At 46.9% G+C, this 17,637-nt stretch overlaps 2 protein-coding genes across 6 annotated transcripts in view; both read left to right on the forward strand.

Annotated features, from left to right (window-relative positions):
• PPP1R14C (protein phosphatase 1 regulatory inhibitor subunit 14C) overlaps window positions 1-10,701 on the forward strand; it is a 535,162-nt gene extending 524,461 nt beyond the window's left edge. The window contains exon 4 of the transcript XR_010727649.1: window positions 10,661-10,701. The gene's annotated coding sequence lies outside the window, so the exon portion shown is untranslated. The remainder of the gene's footprint in view (window positions 1-10,660) is intronic.
• PLEKHG1 (pleckstrin homology and RhoGEF domain containing G1) overlaps window positions 1-17,637 on the forward strand; it is a 239,848-nt gene that overhangs the window by 204,422 nt on the left and 17,789 nt on the right. For all 5 annotated transcript variants that reach the window (XM_066247886.1, XM_066247882.1, XM_066247883.1 and 2 more), the window contains 7 exons: window positions 4,400-4,531; window positions 6,603-6,785; window positions 6,870-6,965; window positions 7,146-7,232; window positions 13,042-13,075; window positions 15,088-15,165; window positions 17,589-17,627. In XM_066247886.1, coding sequence (XP_066103983.1) covers window positions 4,400-4,531; window positions 6,603-6,785; window positions 6,870-6,965; window positions 7,146-7,232; window positions 13,042-13,075; window positions 15,088-15,165; window positions 17,589-17,627 — 649 coding nt within the window. The remainder of the gene's footprint in view (window positions 1-4,399; window positions 4,532-6,602; window positions 6,786-6,869; window positions 6,966-7,145; window positions 7,233-13,041; window positions 13,076-15,087; window positions 15,166-17,588; window positions 17,628-17,637) is intronic.

Genomic DNA, 17,637 nt, shown 5'->3' on the forward strand with positions numbered 1-17,637 from the left:
TTTTTTTTATGTTTTATTTCCATGAGCCCAGATTCGGTAGGCAGTTGGGAGGGAGAGCGATTTGTCATAGACCGGCTTTTGTATGAGCAAAGAGAAGGGGCTGAAAGGGGAGAAGACAGGTGAGTGGCGTGATGAGTGACCTGACAGCTGGGCTGAGCATCACCGCAGGGGACCTTTTCTTTATGTCATTCCCCATTATCTGGACAAAATTCAAGGAGGCTTTAGAAACAAAGGTCCATGTAGCACTCACATTCTCATTTCTTATCACCTAAGGAAGTTGATAAAAATGGAAAAAGGTTTCGTTGAAAGTAACTTTCACTCTGTAGGTAGGATTGGCTCGCCTGTGCGATAGGAGAGAGAAGAGGCAGTGTAGTACAGTGGTTAGGGCTGAGCTCTGGGGCTAGGCTGTCTGAGTCCCAGTCCTGTCACTTGCCCAGGTTCCCTGTGGCTCACAGGGAACTGTTATATTTATTATTTTATATAATAAGTTTCTTCTCCATGTCAACATGTCTGCAATTTATATGTATCTCTTTTTAAATGATTCCAGGTTTCTGACTTAGATAAGCATTCTGGGATTGCTCAGATCACATACATTTACATTTTTAAGAACTCTGATGTTTTAACTTTATCAGAAATTTCTTAACTTTCTCTGCCTGGGTGGCTCATCTTTGGGGAATCTCATGTCCTGTGAACCACGTCAGGGATACTACTTTAATTGTTAAATGGATACTAATACTATCTTAGATACTAATAACATCTTAGTCCCAGAATGGATTTCTGCGGGACTCTGCTAATAGGATATCTAAGACTAGTATGTCCCAATGCTCTCTAAGTATGGTCTCTTCTAGACCAACGATTCTCAACCTGTGGGTGCGACCCCAGCGGGGTCGCCTAAAGACATCGGAAAATACATAATGCATATCAGGTATTTACATTCCGAATCATAACTGTAGCAAAATTACAGTTATGAAGTAGCCACCAAAATTATTTTTTGGTTTGGGGTCACCACAACATGAGGAACTATATTGCGGGGTCACGGCATTAGAAAGGTTGAGAACCACTGTTCTAGACTGTAAGGTGGTCATTAATCTAAGATCTCAGTTGCATAAGCGTGCCAGATGTTGCAAGTCACTAGCCTTACAAAAAGTTAGTTGATAGAAAAATCAGCTGTTATTCTGTAAATTAAAAGCTAGTGTCTTGGCCCTGGCCGGTTGGCTCAGCAGTAGAGCGTCGGCCTGGCATGCGGGGGACCTGGGTTTGATTCCCGGCCAGGGCACATAGGAGAAGCGCCCATTAGCTTCTCCCCCCCTCTTTCTTCTTCTCTGTCTCTCTCTTCCCCTCCCGCAGCCAAGGCTCCATTGGAGCAAAGATGGCCCGGGCGCTGGGGATGGCTCCTTGGCCTCTGCCCCAGGCGCTGGAGTGGCTCTGGTCGTGGCAGAGCAACGCCCTGGAGGGGCAGAGCATCGCCCCCTGGTGGGCAGAGCGTCACGCCTGGTGGGCGTGCTGGGTGGATCCCGGTCGGGCGCATATGGGAGTCTGTCTGACTGTCTCTCCCCATTTCCAACTTCAGAGAAATACAAAAAAAAAAAAAAAAAGCTAGTGTCTTAGTCAGTCTGGCTTTATAACAGAGTGCTATAGACTCGGTAGCTTAAGCAAAAACATTTATTTCTCACAGTTTCTGAAAGCCCAAGATCAGAGTGCCAGCATGGCCAAGCCCTCCTCTGGGTCACAGACTTCTAACAGCTCCTTATTTTCTCACTTGCATTAAAGAAGCAAGACAGCTCTCTGGGGTCTTGTCTATAAGTGCGCTAACTCAGTAAGGGCTCCACCTCATGACCTAATCACCTCCCAAAGAGCAGCACATTAAGGGCTAGGATTTCAACATAGGAATTTGGGGGAGACACAAGCATTCAGTCTTTAATGTCTGCTAATGGAGGGGAAAGGGAAGAATGGTAGTTAGATTAATCGAAAACTAACATCCGGTTGTCTTTGAAGTATTTTTGCTTTTACTGTTTATTTAGAGCAGGGGTAGTCAACCTTTTTATACCTACCGCCCTCTTTTGTATCTCTGTTAGTAGTAACATTTTCTAACCGCCCACCAGTTCCACAGTAATGGTGATTTATAAAGTAGGGAAGTAACTTTACTTTATAAAATTTATAAAGCAGAGTTACAGCAAGTTAAAGCATATAATAATAATTACTTACCAAGTACTTTATGTCAGATTTTTGCTAAATTTGGCAGAATAAATCTTTATAAAACAACTTACTATAGTTAAATCTATCTTTTTATTCATACTCTGGTGCTCTGCTACTGCCCACTATGAAAGCTGGAATGCCCACTAGTGGGCGGTAGGGACCAGGTTGACTACCGCTGATTTAGAGTGTTCCTTCTGTGTCATTCATGTCACTTCAAAGTTGTGTAGTCACCCATGAAGACCCATATGAATACATTCTGTGCTCCTGGGTCTGTTTGCTGATGAACAAGGTTGCCTCTCAGACTAAAAGAAGAAATTAACATTTTTTTAAAACTTTGTTGTCCATCTGGAGCTTACCAGGGAGTTGTTAGTTTGGTGATACAGTTTTATAGGAGCTTTCTTAGTGTGGAATGTGGGAATTCCTTTTGCATTTCTAACTAGATGGAAAACTTGAATGCTCAATAAAATAAAGATTTATAAAGTATGATTATAAAATAATAGAACTAGAACCTGGCCAGGTAGCTTAGTTGGCTAGAGAACCTTCCTGATACACCAAGGTTTTGGGTTCAATCCCTAGTCAGGGCACATACAAGAGTCAAGCAGTAAGTGCATAAATAAGTGGAACAACACATCGGTATTTCTCTCTCTGTCTCTGTCTCTGTCTCTCTCTTTCTTCTCCTCCCTTTCTCTCCTCTAAAATCAACAAATAGAAAAAAAATGTATAAGCTTGTTTAAAAATAAATTAATTAAACAATGGAGCTAATCTTCATAAAGTATACATAAGATTCACCTCCAATCCTTTAGCTTAATGAATATACATGATGAATGTCATGGAAATGATCAAACAGACTATAATACCTTCTGACTGTTTTTACATTTGTATGGGTTACTGTAGTTTTTGTTTTAAAAAGATATGGCTTCGCCTGACCAGGTGGTGGTGCAGTGGATAGAGTGTCGGACTGGGAGGCAGAGGACCCAGGTTCGAGACCCCAAGGTCGCCAGTTTGAGCGCAGGCTCCTCTGGTTTGAGCAAAAGCTCACCAGCTTGGACTCAAGGTCGCTGGCTCGAGCAAGGGGTTACTCAGTCTGTTGAAGGCCCGCAGTCAAGGCACGTATGAGAAAGCAATCAATGAACAACTAAAGTGTCGCAACGAAAAACTGATGATTGATGCTTCTCATCTCTCTTTGTTCCTGTCTGTCTGTCTCTATCTATCCCTCTTTCTGACTCTCTCTCTGTCCTTGTAAAAAATAATAAAAAATAAAAAGATACGGGCTTCAATTTAATGAGCATCTACTGACCACTGAGCTCTCTGCTAGGCACTGTTGAACAGGTAAAGGATTAAAGGAGCTATGCAGTACAGTAGTCCCTGTCCTTACACTCTTGAGAATTCTAGGGACACGTGTCTTACGTGCTGGACAAAATTAAGGCAGAGATTGTGTCCCTTTCTCATTTCCCTGGGATTGTGGGATCCTGGTGCTACACTAAGTACTGACCGTCCAGAGTGAAACCTTGAACCAGGACATCTTCCTCGGTGCTCTGAAGGACTGTTTTTGGTGAACTACGTTGGGGCTTTAACAAGCCTTAACTACATGAAAATGTACTTGCTAGAGAAGTTTTCTGTTTTTGTTTTTTAAGATAACATCCACTATCTTTGCAAGTCTGTTACATATTAAGTCCTGGGCGAGACATTTTACTTCCTTTGGGAAAAAAAATAAGTATGTTTTCCATCTTGTAAGAGTGGGAACTCTATGACATTGGCCACCAGGAAACTCAGACATCCCAACTATTATTTAATATCAACTCTCATATCTTCATAATAACCGTACTGTCTCTGTAAGGCTTGCTGGCCTATGACATGTTTTATCTTCCTTGTCATGAAATTCTATCCCACTTCTATTTCCCCCACCTCCATGTTCTTTCCTATCTTACCATTGTGTTCTGGTAAGTTATCTTAAAATCTTAAAGAATGATGGTGGCATGTCAATAAATAAGCAAAAATAAAAGATGAGGAGCTAATCAAAGAGATGCCATTTGTTTGACTAAATGAAGAAAGAATATGGAAAAAAACTAGTTTGGGGCACTTTTTTGTTTTAATTTTTATTTCTTTTTTATTTTTATTAAATTTAATTTATTGTGTTTACATGGATTCAAGTGTCCCACTCAATATAACATCCTCCCCCTCCATGGGGTATTTTTTTTTTAAGGAAATAGAAAATCACCTCGACAAGGACACAGAAGGCTATGACGTGGTGCTGGATGCCATAGACACGATGCAGCGGGTGGCCTGGCACATCAATGACATGAAGAGGAAGCACGAGCATGCGGTCCGGCTGCAGGTGAGCCCCCGAGATGGGGGGAGGGAGGGGGGAGGAGGGGGGAGGGGGAGGGGTTGGGGTGCTGGCATCTTCTCCTCTTGATCAGATACTAAGGCCGCTCAAGGACGGCATTTCCTTCATGGTCTTGTTGTAGTTCGCCCTGAAGAAAGATCAGGACACCCATAATGCCATCCTTGTTTACTGTGGGATTTAAGAGAAAGCCCTATGGTAACTTTTAAGCTGATAGTTTGCTCCTAGCCCCTTTCATAACCCAAGTGAAAAAATTTGAGTCTCCTGAGACGGTATGTCAATTACAAATAAGTGATTCTTGCTGAAAGCAACTTTCTCTAAGCTGTTTATGGAGGGGGGGGGGGTACCTTCTGTTCCTCTGTCACCAGTTCAGGCAAAGTCACGGGTGATATATGTGTGGTGTGGGGACAGGGGACTCGGAGAAAGGATGGCTATTTCTGGAGCCAGGTCCTTCGCGATGTCATTTGGTGTGAGACCCACCACTTTATTTTAGATTCCTCATATTTAGAATAAGACAGGTGAGGGTTTGTTAAGGTTCCTTCGGCACTACCATTTGGAGCCCTACAGCCTTGAAAGCTTTTGATACATGCTAAGCCAGTGGTCATATCCATGGGACATACCTTATTTCCCCATGTATAAGGCTCACCTTTTTCCAAAAAATTTGGGGTCTAAAAACTAGGTGCGTCTTATATAGTGGTTGTAGATTCTTTTAATTGCATTTCCCATTTTTTTGTGCTTGTTCTTGTACTCATTATTGAAGACAGTGATTCGTCATCAGACACAAATGAAGACAAGCTCATGAATGTGAGTCTTGACAGTGATGAGGAATAGTATGAATTTTATGATGAATAAAACTTGAGCTCAGTAACTTTATGTAATACTTTTTTTTTTTCAAATTTCAGGCCCCAAAATTAAGGTGCATCTTCTACACAGGAGCGTCTTATACCTGGGGAAATACTGTACTATTTAAAAAACAACAGGTTGTGTGAGCCCAGAGTGAGTCCCACCTCCAGGGTGTCCCTGGAGTGAGACATAGAAGCCCAGAGTGACTCCCTGATATGCAGAGCCCCTATGCCTGGCTCATAAGTTTGAAAACATTCTAGGTTTCATACTAGGCAGGCAGTGTGGGATGATGCAACTGACCATCAAAACTCAAAGGAAGGTGATATTCTAATCTTGCAGGCCATCTCTGTCTTCTGTAGCAGTAAGAAAGGGTTTAATGCTTCATTGTTCAAATCTTTTGTGGCCATAATGTCTATTGCATTTCCAAAAATGGCTAAATGCCTGGGTTTTCATACCTGACTCTGTCTGGCATTCTGAACACACTCATCTCCGCTCCTGCCCGTCTCCGCTTTCCCCCGAAGAAGCTTGGGGTTGTCTGGGGGCTGCTTAATTAGGTGCTCTTTGTGAACATTTTTATTTTTCAAAGTAATAAAATCAGCTTCCTTAAAAAATACTGATGTGGATGTACAGTAAATCCCCCCAAACTTCAAAGTCCCATTACTGATGTATTTTTATCAAGCTCCATTCAAAACAGCGGTGAAGAAATGATCTCGTTCTTTCCCCAAATAAATGGGAATAATAACAGAGATTTCTGAGAAGATGAGTCTTGTATGATTTCCACAGGCTTTAGTTGTTAGTGGGATGTGGTGTGGACTTGTTTCTGGAAGAAGTTTTCCAAGTCAGTATCTGAAGGGCTTTGTCTGGAGAATAGGCGGTGAGAGAGGCAGGGGACAAAGGCCTGTCTGAGACGGTCACACACCAGTGACCTTGATGTGGCTTCTGAAAGACATACCTGCTCCACCAGCTATAGGAAGGGGCCTATCTAAGAATGGAAATAAGTAATTGGCAACTCGTCAACTAACGGCTTGATTCATTTCTGTTAACCCTTAAGTGACACCACCTCTAAGTGTAGATTCATGGCATAGCTCATTAGACGCCATTAGACTCGGTTGTGGATATTTAGACACCATTGTCGAGGCTCCGGAACTGAGCCGCGTGTCCTCACCGCCTTGCCTCCCCGCCTCCTGTTTCCTCACCTGGGATGTCCGCGGTTTTTCAGGAGATACAGAGTTTGCTCACAAACTGGAAGGGGCCGGACCTGACCAGCTATGGGGAGCTGGTGCTCGAAGGGACCTTCCGCCTCCAGCGGGCCAAGAACGAGCGGACCCTCTTCCTGTTTGACAAGCTGCTTCTCATCACGAAGAAGAGAGACGACACGTTCACGTACAAAGCTCACATCCTGGTAGGTGTGCAGGTGGCGGGGCGGGCGGGCCTCAGCCGCCCCCTCCGCGCCCGGGGCGCTCAGCCTGTCTCTGCTCCCCCGCAGTGCGGCAACCTCATGCTGGTGGAGGTGATCCCCAAGGAGCCGCTCAGCTTCAGCGTCTTCCACTACAAGAACCCCAAGCTGCAGCACACGGTGCAGGTAAGAGCCGGGCCCTCGGCGCCCTGGTCCTGCGGGCCCGCTCTCTGCGCCAGGCGGCCTTGCTAGAGCTCTGCGGGCACACGCTGTGTTTCCCGTCTTGTCAGAGGGTTAGAGGAGCGTCTGGATCTTGTTTGCGGCCCAGGCGGGAGTTGGCTGACTGTCCCAATCTCCTTCCTGCAGGCGAAGTCACAGCAAGACAAACGCCTGTGGGTTCTGCACCTGAAGAGACTCATCCTGGAGAATCACGCGGCCAAGATTCCAGCGAAGGTAAGACAGCGAGGCCAACAGACAGGCCCTCCGAGGGCAGCCTGGCAGGAATAAATGTTCAACTTCCAAATAAAGAAGGGTGAGAAAGAGACTGCATGGACCCTGATGACACCGGCTGTTTATACTGAGAAGGCTCCTGTGTAGGGAGACTCTGGAGAGCTTTGGGGTTTTATTAAATTATTGCTGTTTTTCCTTTGGGGCTTGAAAGAAGAAAAAATAAGGAAAGGACTATAACTAAATGTCTAGAGAATACGTTAGAAAATAAAGGAGCTCTGAGAATTACCCGAAGGTACACTGAGCACCTGCAGTGAATAGAGCTGGCTGAGGTTCTGTGGGAAGGTAAGGGAATCCAGACCCCACACTCAGCCACGGCGGGATCTGTAGATGAGGGAGCGAGCCCGATGTCATTTCAGTGTTGGCTAAACGTGATGAATTCAAAGAAGTATAAGCCAAGTGTTGTGGGAGGGTGAAGTGTTCAATTACAGTTGAGTGAGGAGAGGAAGGGAAATGCCTTTCTGTATCTTGAAAGGTGAGGAGTATTTTTATTAAGTGGGGAAAATGGAAAAGGAAACTTAAGTTGGGGGACCAGTGTAAACAAAACAGAAATGCCTAGGTAGAAAGGCTGAGTCCTCAGGAGATGGAGCTAGAGGTGAGGCTGGAGAAGTGGAAGGCAGTCTATGAAGGCAGCTAGACTATGAAGGGCTTTGACCCCACACTCTAAGGAATCTGGATTGTACTGATGGTGGAGAACTACCGAAGGCTTTGGAAGAAGGATGTGGCATGGTTTGTCCCGTGTGCTGAGAGTGTAACTTTGGGTACAGTGTGACAATGAGCGAGAGGAGTGAGACTGGAGACAGGAGAGGAATTAACCAGGCACCACAATAGTCTAGAAAAGAAAAGAAGGGTTCTGCCAGGGAGCCACAGCAGACAAGGGGAGCAGATGAAAAACCCATCACAGAGACAGGGGGAACAGAATTTTGCCACAAAGTGCACAAGGAGAAGGAAAAATAAAAGTCAAGGATGAGTCAGGAGTTGAGCCAAGAGGATGGTATTGTGAGTTGCAAAATAGACTCACAAAGGGAACGGCAGGGAGTGGGCGGAGCACTGAAACGTGCAGGGGCGGGTCAGCGGCAGGTGGAAATTCAGGTCTTGGAGGCTGCTGACCTGGAGGCTCTTTCCACCCAGACAGTAAGTGGAGTCCTGGGAGTTTAAAGAAGGGCCCATCAAAATGTGTAGAGGAAGAGGAAGCCTTGGGAATCTCAACATCTAAGTGATCTCAGTGACAGGGTGGGAGGTTTGGAGAACAAGCAGAGAAAGAGTGGCATTGAGGTACGAGAACAGGAGGACAGAGGTGTGGTAACAGAGGAAGGAAAGAATCTCTAGGTTGTAGGTTTGATCCCCAGTCAGGACACAAACAGAAATCAACCAGGGAGTGTGTGGATGGGCGCAACAAGTTGATGTTTCCCTCTCTCTTTCTCTGTCTGTTTCTTTCTCTTTCTGTCTGTCTCTGTCTCCTCTCCCCCGCCCCTTCTTCTATCTCTCTCAAATCAATCAATCAATATTTTTTAAAAAAAGGAAGATTCAAACGAAAAGTAGATACCAGATTTGCCCACCAAGAGACAGGAGAGAGATTACAGTCAGGCTGCAGAGAAAGAACAGACTGTGAGCAGGCTTTTCTTTTTTAAGAACAGAGTTCAGGAAAGACAAAAGGCGGTGGTGTGAGGAAAGGTCAGATCAAAGCAAGCCCCTCTTGGCAGGTGAAGAATGTCGGGGACACAGTAAACAGAGGGGAAGAGGGCAGGGAAGCAGGAGATAGTCCAGATAAGAGGAGGGTGCTCCTTGGAATGTGACCCTGGGGAGGCGGCAGGAGGGGTCAAAAGCGCAGAGCTAAGGCTCGGTTTCGGAAAGGGTCGGAACCATCTTTCCTGGGCTGAGAGAGGAAAGACGAGAGAGGATCGATCAGTTTCCGGGTGGATTTGAGGGGAGACCAAGGGTCTCATTTTACTGAAGGCGGTAATGTCATCTACTGGGCGAATGAGGCGATAATGGGGTTGGTGCCGGAAGGAAAGCGGGAAGGGTCAGAACACCTGTTAAAGAACAGGGACCAGCAAGCCAGTGGGGACAATTACAGTAGCTGTGAAAGGCATCCAAGACCCAACGGAAGCTGGCCACCGTGAGTCAGTGTGAGGAGGTCACTTTCAGATCTGCTCAGCGACTCAGAAGCTAGTGCTGAGGACCCATGGTTTACATGGGTTCCCCACGGTGGGGACCGGTGAGAGGGGAATATAGAGATCTGTGGTGAAAAAAGGGAGCTTTAGAGTCCTGCCTTCGAGGTAGGGCCGGTCTGGGTGGCAGCAAGGTCGTGGGGGCAGCCATGATTGTGTGCTGTGGCTCTGGAGTGGACGAAAGGGTTATCAGGGGTCACGTGGCAAGGCGCTAGGGAGAGGGTGGAGCCTGGATTGCCCACTAAGGCGGGGAGGGGTGGAGTGGGGCAGGAAATGGGATGATGGTCACGAGAGCAGAACTGGGTGGAAAATCAGGCAAACTGAGGTTCCCAAGACAGGAGAGTCTAGCTTGCTCTTTGGATATTTTAAAGAGCATTTAGCAATACCTTCTCAGGGGCTGTCAGCAAAAAAATTGTACCCAGGAAATGAAAGCGCACAGGTGTGTGCTTTGAGGCAGGAGTCTCCTGTCACCAGGTGTTTCGAGAGGCCAGGTAGCTCGGGCAGAGAGGTGGCTGCATTTTCTTCACGCTTAGTCATTCGGTTGCCGACCTGCGCCTCGCAATGGGCAATGGCAGAGTGTCTTTGATCTGCCCCACCCACTGTTTGCCTGTCTGCTGGAAATTCAACACTACCGAAGGGATTCCAGAAGGCAATTATAGGCCATTACAGAACAAGACCGACCTGCGTACCTGTCCTCTCTCTCCCACACTAGACCTGTGTATGCCAGGCAGTTCTCCCTCTCGGTGTTAAAGGGGTCACAGGAGAATTGCACTTTTTAACCCAACTTCCTGATCCTTGTGGAAGCTAATTCTTTTTCAGCTGCCCCTTCCGCAGCACACATAACACTGTGCTCAGCAGCCCAGATTCTTGCTTCACTGTGTGCAGGACGCCTTGTGAGAAAGGCCTTATTTTCCCTGCTTCCTGTTGCAGAGAAATCAAAATGGAGGCTCAGAGACGTGAAGCAAATTGCCCCCGTTTGTACGTTTAGTACAGGCCCGAAACCAGATTCAAACCCAGGTCTGCTGTCTCCAAACAGCAAGTCTTCACCCTTATTTAATATACCTTATCCGCTAGAATATTATAATAATTTTCTATCTTATTTAAGCAGATTATTAGTTTGAATTCTTCATTTATTTCCTTGACTATTACTTTTTTTCTTAAAACTATCAAAATATATTTATTCCTATTAAATAAAAGAAATAGCCTGACCGGGCGGTGGCGCAGTGGATTGAGCGTCGGACTGGGATGCAGAAGACCCAGGTTCGAGACTCCGAGGTCGCTAGCTTGAGTGAGGGCTCATCTGGTTTGAGCAAAAGCTCACCAGCTTGAGCCCAAGGTCGCTGGCTCAAGCAAGGGATTACTCAGTCTGCTGAAGGCCCGGGGTCAAGGCACGTATGAGAAGGCAATGAACAGTTAAGGTGTTGCAATGCGCAACGAAAAACTAATGATTGATGCTTCTCATCTCTCCGTTCCTGTCTGTCTGTCCCTGTCTCTCTCTCTGACTCTCTCTCTGTCTCTGTAAAAAATAAAAAAATATATTAAAAAAATAAAAGAAAAGAAATACATAATGGGGAATTTTTTAAAACATCGAAAAATGTATCACCAGCTTGGCCTGTGGTGGTGCAGTGGATAGAGCGATGACCTGGAATGTTGAGGTCTCCAGTTCGAAACCCTAGGTTTGCCGAGTCAAGGCACATTTAAGACAAGCAATCAATGAGCCACTAAAGTGAAGCAACTATGAGTTGATACTTCTCGTTATTCCCGTCCCCATAAAATCAATGAATAAAATCTTGTTTTTTTTAATGTATCACTAGTCTAATCATGTTAACACAGCTATTGGATATTCTTCAGTGTAGTTCCTCCCAGTTTCCTCCCAGTCCTTTAATTCTGTGATGGTCCCTGTCTGACCCCTAGTGGAAAATATGAGAATAGCACCTTTTGAAATTAAATGTTAAGAAGAAAGAGTTCTTGAAGTCAGGGTCATAGATGCCAGAAAAGTGCTTGGTCATATTGGTGTATAAACTAACCTTGTCCAGATTAACTGAGAATAAAGGTGAAGGCAGAGACTTTTGCATTTTATATAGACACATGGTTCTGTAAATGCTCTTCACAGAAATTGAACTAACATTTGTGTTTGAAATTAATTCTAATAATCTGAATTAATTCAAATTAATTCAAAGTCTGAATGATAAAAACATCACTGTTATAAAAAATCCAAGCATTTGTTTTCTCAAAGTTATGATGAGTTCATCGAGACTTCTTTTTTAACCCTTTGGTTAAACAAAACGATCGCCACTTAGTCTAAATATTTTTACTGTGAAATCACAGGTTGTGGCAAAAACACAGCTGCAATTATGTTTAAGTTATCTTTAGCATAACGTCTGTAGGTTCCATTACACAGCTCCTTGAAAAATGAAAATTACATTAAAGAAGCAAGAAAAGCTACCCAAGCCAATGTTTCTCTTCTTTGAACCCTTGGACAAAATGATTATCTTTTTATATTCCCCAAAACATCAATAATAGGTGTCAGCAATAACAATTTTTAAAAGCCTCAAAGCGTGACACTTCAGGATGTCGAGGCTGAGGTGGGAAGACGTAGGTGTGTAAAGGAGAAGTGAAAGTCGAGGCTATCAGGCCCGGCCCCTGGGGACGTGGATGGTAGCTCACTTGGTCTGAGTGCCTACCATTTGGTCCTCACAGTGACTCTGGGAGGTAGGTCCTGTTCCCGTCTTCCACCTGAGGGAACACATCCAGAGATGTGAGAGCACCCGCCCTGTGCATGTCCCAGCAGGGATCACAGACCATGGCCCTCAGAGTCCCTCTCCCACACCAAACTCATCCCTCACCTCCCAGCCCCGGAAGATTCTGGAGCACAGAAGGATGGTAGGTGCGGTGCTGTAGGAGCCAGGAGAGCTAGCTGGGGATAAACTCGGAGCATCTGGAAGGAGGAAAACAGAAAACTTCCAGCAATCCTTTTTTGCAGTCAACTCAGAATAGTTGAGCGGCACGTGGCAGGCCAGGTGGGCAGGTCCTAGGCCCTGTCCCTTGGGCTTTGGGTTAGCCGGTCGGGGCTGAGTTCACTAGGTCAGGGCTGGGTGGCAGAAGTCGACATTTTATAAGCCAGCCAGCAGACACTAATGATTAGCCAGGTTTTGGAAATGTTTGGTGAGCTGTTTCCTTTTTCTTCTCTCCCCTTCTTTCCCCTCACTCCACCCCTGTTTCTCTTTCCCTCTCTTTCTCCTCCCTGCCCCTCCCTCCCTTCGCCTCTCACCCCCACCTTCTCCGTCACCCCTCCCCCTTCCCTTTCCAGGTGGGGATTGGGATTTAGCTCTGGTGCCCCAGTTGTGTGGCATCTACTCCCCACCTGGGGACGCTCATCTGTTTGAATCGCTTGAACTCCATGTTAATGCCTAAAAGATATAATGAGGTTTCTTGGGGTCTTTTTTTTTTTTTTTTTAAGGTTTTCAAAAACCACTTATTCAGGTGAGATAAGACCCATATTAGGGTTGGTCATTTAAAGCAGAAATTTTAAAAAAATGTTTTTTAAAGAAATTGCAATTATAGCTACGCTTTCTTTCTTTTAGGCCAAGCAAGCGATACTGGAAATGGATGCCACTCGTAAGTTGGGTTTTCTTAACGCAGTTTGAAATTTCATTCTCTACTTGTGTCTATCACATTTTCTCTCTTAAAGTTTATGAAAATGTCAAGTGTAAGTAAAAATAGCAGCTCTCTGCTCACTGTCTTCTTCCTCCTGGATCACCCACCTGTATTAAAGAAGGGTGTGCACGAGAAAGAATGTCTGGTGTAACGGCAGAGTGGAATCAAAGAGAAGTAGTGACTAAAGACAGACCACAGGTCCTGACCAACTCTCACCTGGAACTTCCAAGCTCACTTAGGATTGAGGGATCTTTCCTCAGGTGCACACTGACTCACTCGCCCGCCAGCCTGCTGGTTGTTAACTCTCTAGAACGGGTCCCCAAACTTTTTACACAGGGGGCCAGTTCACTGTCCCTCAGACCGTTGGAGGGCCGGACTATAAAAAAAACAACTATGAATAAATCCCTATGCACACTGCACATATCTTATTTTAAAGTAAAAAAACAAAACGGGAACAAATACAATATTTAAAATAAAGAACGAGTAAATTTAAATCAACAAACTGACCAGTATTTCAATGGGAACTATGCTCCTCTCACTGACCACCAATGAAAGAGGTGCCCCTTCCAGAAGTGCGGCGGGGGCCGGATAAATGGCCTCAGGGGGCCGCATGTGGCCCGCGGGCCATAGTTTGGGGACCCCTGCTCTAGAAGGAAGAAGAAATGTTCCCGAAGAGGAACACTGGTTGCCACGGCCCCGGTGGCTGGAAGTCCCCGTGTCACGTCCAAGTGTCACGTCCCACACATTCTGAGGAGTACGCCCCCCTCCCCGAGTGGGAGGCGGGGGCACGCTGCCCTGTGGTCTCTCACTCCCCACGTTTTACTCAGTGGAAATCTCTAAGATTTTTCTTTTTTTTTTTTAATAACAGTACTCTGAAGAGAAGGCAAGGTCAGAGGTGGCCATGTGGGAATGAGGAGAAAGAGGATCCGGAGAGGCTGGCTCTCATTGTGATGAGTTTCGTTCAATAAAATGATTTACTTATCCCCAGGATCTGGGCTAGCTCTTGGAAACCATTAAGATTTCATGGTGCACAGAACAATTCCAAGCCACAAATTGGTGCCACGTGTCTCTCTTGCGGGCCCAGGACCAGGCCAGAGCAGCCCTGCCTAGGAAAATAACCTGATTTGCCCTACCCTGACTTTGGACCTGGCTGAGTGTGAACAGAGCAGGCCAGTCTATTGGTCCAGATGGCCTCATTTATATAACTATACCGCTGACATGGGAGATGTGTACGTGGTCTTTACAACCCTCAGAACTGTCTAGAACTTTAGATGGCTTTGAAGAGCATTAACCCCCATTGGAAGAAGACGGGTGTACCATTCTGTCCTTGAATTGCTACCCTCAGGGCTTTGGTGTGCAGATGGTCATCGAGTGTGTGGCAATGCTTAAAGATTAGACCATACTTCCTTAATCCAAAGTTTGTGTACCCCTTAGAGGGGGTAAAAAGACAAACTATGGAACTAAATGAAAATCTCTTTTCTGGTAAGAGAACCTAAAGCATTCATCGGATGTTCAAAGGAGCCAAGTATAGACAAAATGAAGAGCCACTGAACTAGAGGACAGCTCCCACAGGGGCGGAGAGGGCTTGTCCTCCACCATGCCGGGCACAGTGCCTCGGGACACCCTCCAGGTGGCTTCACCTCAACAGCCCCTCTGCTGCAGCCCGTCACCACCATCCGCCAGGGGCCCTGGTGACAAGTTCAGCCTCAGGGTGTCTTATTTTCCTGACCCCTGTGCGTCATAGTGGCAGTAGGAAGTTAGAGAGAGAGTGCTTAACTTCCTAACACACTCCTGCATGTCCATCCGCATGTAAACAGAGTCCCGAGATCCATATTCAACACCAGCTGTGGGAGAAGGGACGTCATGTGTGAGGAAAGAGAATAAATGCGTAGCTATCCAAAACCAGTCATACCCACGTCCCGGGAAGTCCCTGAGCGCCGCGTGCTGACAGATGTGTGCGGCTGTCTTTGCAGATCACCCAGGCTTCTGTTACAGTCCCGACGGAGAGTCCAAAACGCTCGCCACGCCCTACCGGCTGAGAAGAAAATCTGGTGAGTCGGATGTTGTCATCGAAGTGTAATAAGTAAGGGGGTCTAGTAATGAAAGCGCCCTTCCGTCGGACAGGAAGGCGTTCTCCTCCGCGTGGGAGCTCACGGCCAGGTGGGGTGCACTTGGGCTGCACTGGGACGGGCTCGCAAGCTGCCGCTCGAAATCTCTTTGCTCCTTCACTCTGTTTTCCAGTGACTGTACCACGTAGTAATCAAGTAACTCTGCTCTGCATAGCAGCTTATCCTCAACCCCTTGAGAAGTACCTACCTTCATGTTCGTCCTGGGGCCTCCTGACCATCCAGAGTACGATAGATTTACTTTTAAAATGTGTAAGGCAACATTTTAAAAAGGCAAATGTGTGTTCTTCTTGTTTCCATAAATTGGTTATCAAACAAACATGATTTTAAGTTAATAAAACTGGAACTGGAACTAATATCATTTTTTGAAGAAAAACAAAACAAACAAAAAAAAACAACTCACTCCCGGGGGTCAGCGAGCATGAAAACAAACTTGCTGCTCCAAGGGTTAATGCACAGGCAGGTACTTAACCCCTATTGACGGTCACTAGTAGAATGTATCCTGTGATACCGAAGATTATTCAAACTTAAAATGTTAGCACACAAGCCCTGGCCGGTTGGCTCAGCGGTAGAGCGTCGGCCTAGCGTGCGGAGGACCCGGGTTCGATTCCCGGCCAGGGCACATAGGAGAAGCGCCCATTTGCTTCTCCACTCCTCCGCCGCGCCTTCCTCTCTGTCTCTCTCTTCCCCTCCCGCAGCCAAGGCTCCATTGGAGCGGAGATGGCCCGGGCACTGGGGATGGCTCTGTGGCCTCTGCCTCAGGCGCTAGAGTGGCTCTGGTCACAACATGGCGACGCCCAGGATGGGCAGAGCGTCGCCCCCTGGTGGGCAGAGCGTTGCCCCTGGTGGGCGTGCCGGGTGGATCCCGGTCGGGCGCATGCGGGAGTCTGTCTGACTGTCTCTCCCTGTTTCCAGCTTCAGAAAAATGAAAAAAAAAAAAAATGTTAGCACACAGTTGCTGAACCAGACTCCGTGTCGTATTACTTTTGATAGCCCTTGGGTTCTTTTAATTTGATTCACTGCCTAATCGGTGCTAAGGACAGGGGTGCAAGAATAAATAATACACATGACACCTGCTTGCGAGGAGCTCACAGTCTAGTGGGAGAGGCAGAAAAGGTGACTCAATACCAAGCAGTCCGTAGGGCAGAGCCGTGGGGGCCAGAGGGGCGAGGGGAGTCCTCTAGGAAGGAGAGGGAGGGGGCTTCCCAGAGCAGAGGACCAGTGGTGCCCCCAGACGGGATCTAGGGGCCGACGAGGCAGCGGGGAGAGAAGTGCTCGTGCAGAGGCCTATCTTAGATGGGACGCCTGTTGCCAGCTGTTTGGAGCAGCTGGAGTGTGGTGTGGTGTGGAGCTGGGAGCGAGGTGGAGGTGGGCATGGAGATGGGCATGGAGGTGGGCAAGGTGAGATGAAGGGAGCTGTGCCCGGAGGTCACAGAGGGGCCTGATCGTGGAAGGCGGGGGTGGCAGGCAGAGGGGGTGGAGGTGGGCATGGAGGTGGAGGTGGGCATGGAGGTGGAGGTGGGCATGGAGGTGGAGGTGGAGGTGGGCAAGGTGAGATGAAGGGAGCTGTGCCCGGGAGTCACAGAGGGGTCTGATTGTGGAAGGTGGGAGGGGGCAGGCAGAGGGTTTGAACTCCATCCTGCAAGCTACAGCAGGATAGCGAGCGAGCAATGAAGTGTTTGCCTTTGGAAAACAGAATTCAGGCTCGATGAGGAAAACGATGTAGGCAGGAGGCCCGGTCGGAAGCTGTCCCTCCAGTTTGGGTGAGACGGAGAAGGCTGGATTGAGACAGCAGTGACTGGGGCGGGCATTACTGGGACCCCACAGACTGGTGGGTGAAAACAGGAGCACTTTAGAACGAGGCCCTGGGAGGGTCATGTCGGTGACAACCAAGGTAAGAAGTACAGACGGAGACGCAGGTGTGGGGGAAGACGTGAGCTGAGGTCGAGACGTGGTGTGTGCTGGGTCTGCGGAAGCGCTGGGGAAATGTCAGACCGGCAGTTGGTGTTTGAGTTCGGAGGCTTGGGACAGAGGTCCAGCGTAAGAATATAAAACTGAACATCATCAGCTTACTCAGGTGGTAGTTCAAGCTGAGGACACTGCTGTACTAGCTGATAGGGTTGATATTCTGCCACGTGACTCCTGATTGCACAACGTCCTGTTTCTCTTACAGCTTTCATGAGGTGAATGTCTCGCTGCTAAGTGTGTCTATGCAGTGGGGGCTTAGGTAAATTCTACAGAAAATGTCTAGAGCTAAATTAATTTGCCCATAAACTAATAATTTACTTAAGAAGAGGAAGGTCTTGATTCGGTTTTGCAAATAATGCCGGCCTTATTTTTTCTCCTAGAACCTTCCTCAAGATCACATAAAGTTTTGAAGACCAGTGGTAAGTCCTA

The sequence above is a fragment of the Saccopteryx bilineata genome, chromosome 12 (assembly GCF_036850765.1).
Source record: "Saccopteryx bilineata isolate mSacBil1 chromosome 12, mSacBil1_pri_phased_curated, whole genome shotgun sequence".
NCBI lineage: Eukaryota > Metazoa > Chordata > Mammalia > Chiroptera > Emballonuridae > Saccopteryx > Saccopteryx bilineata.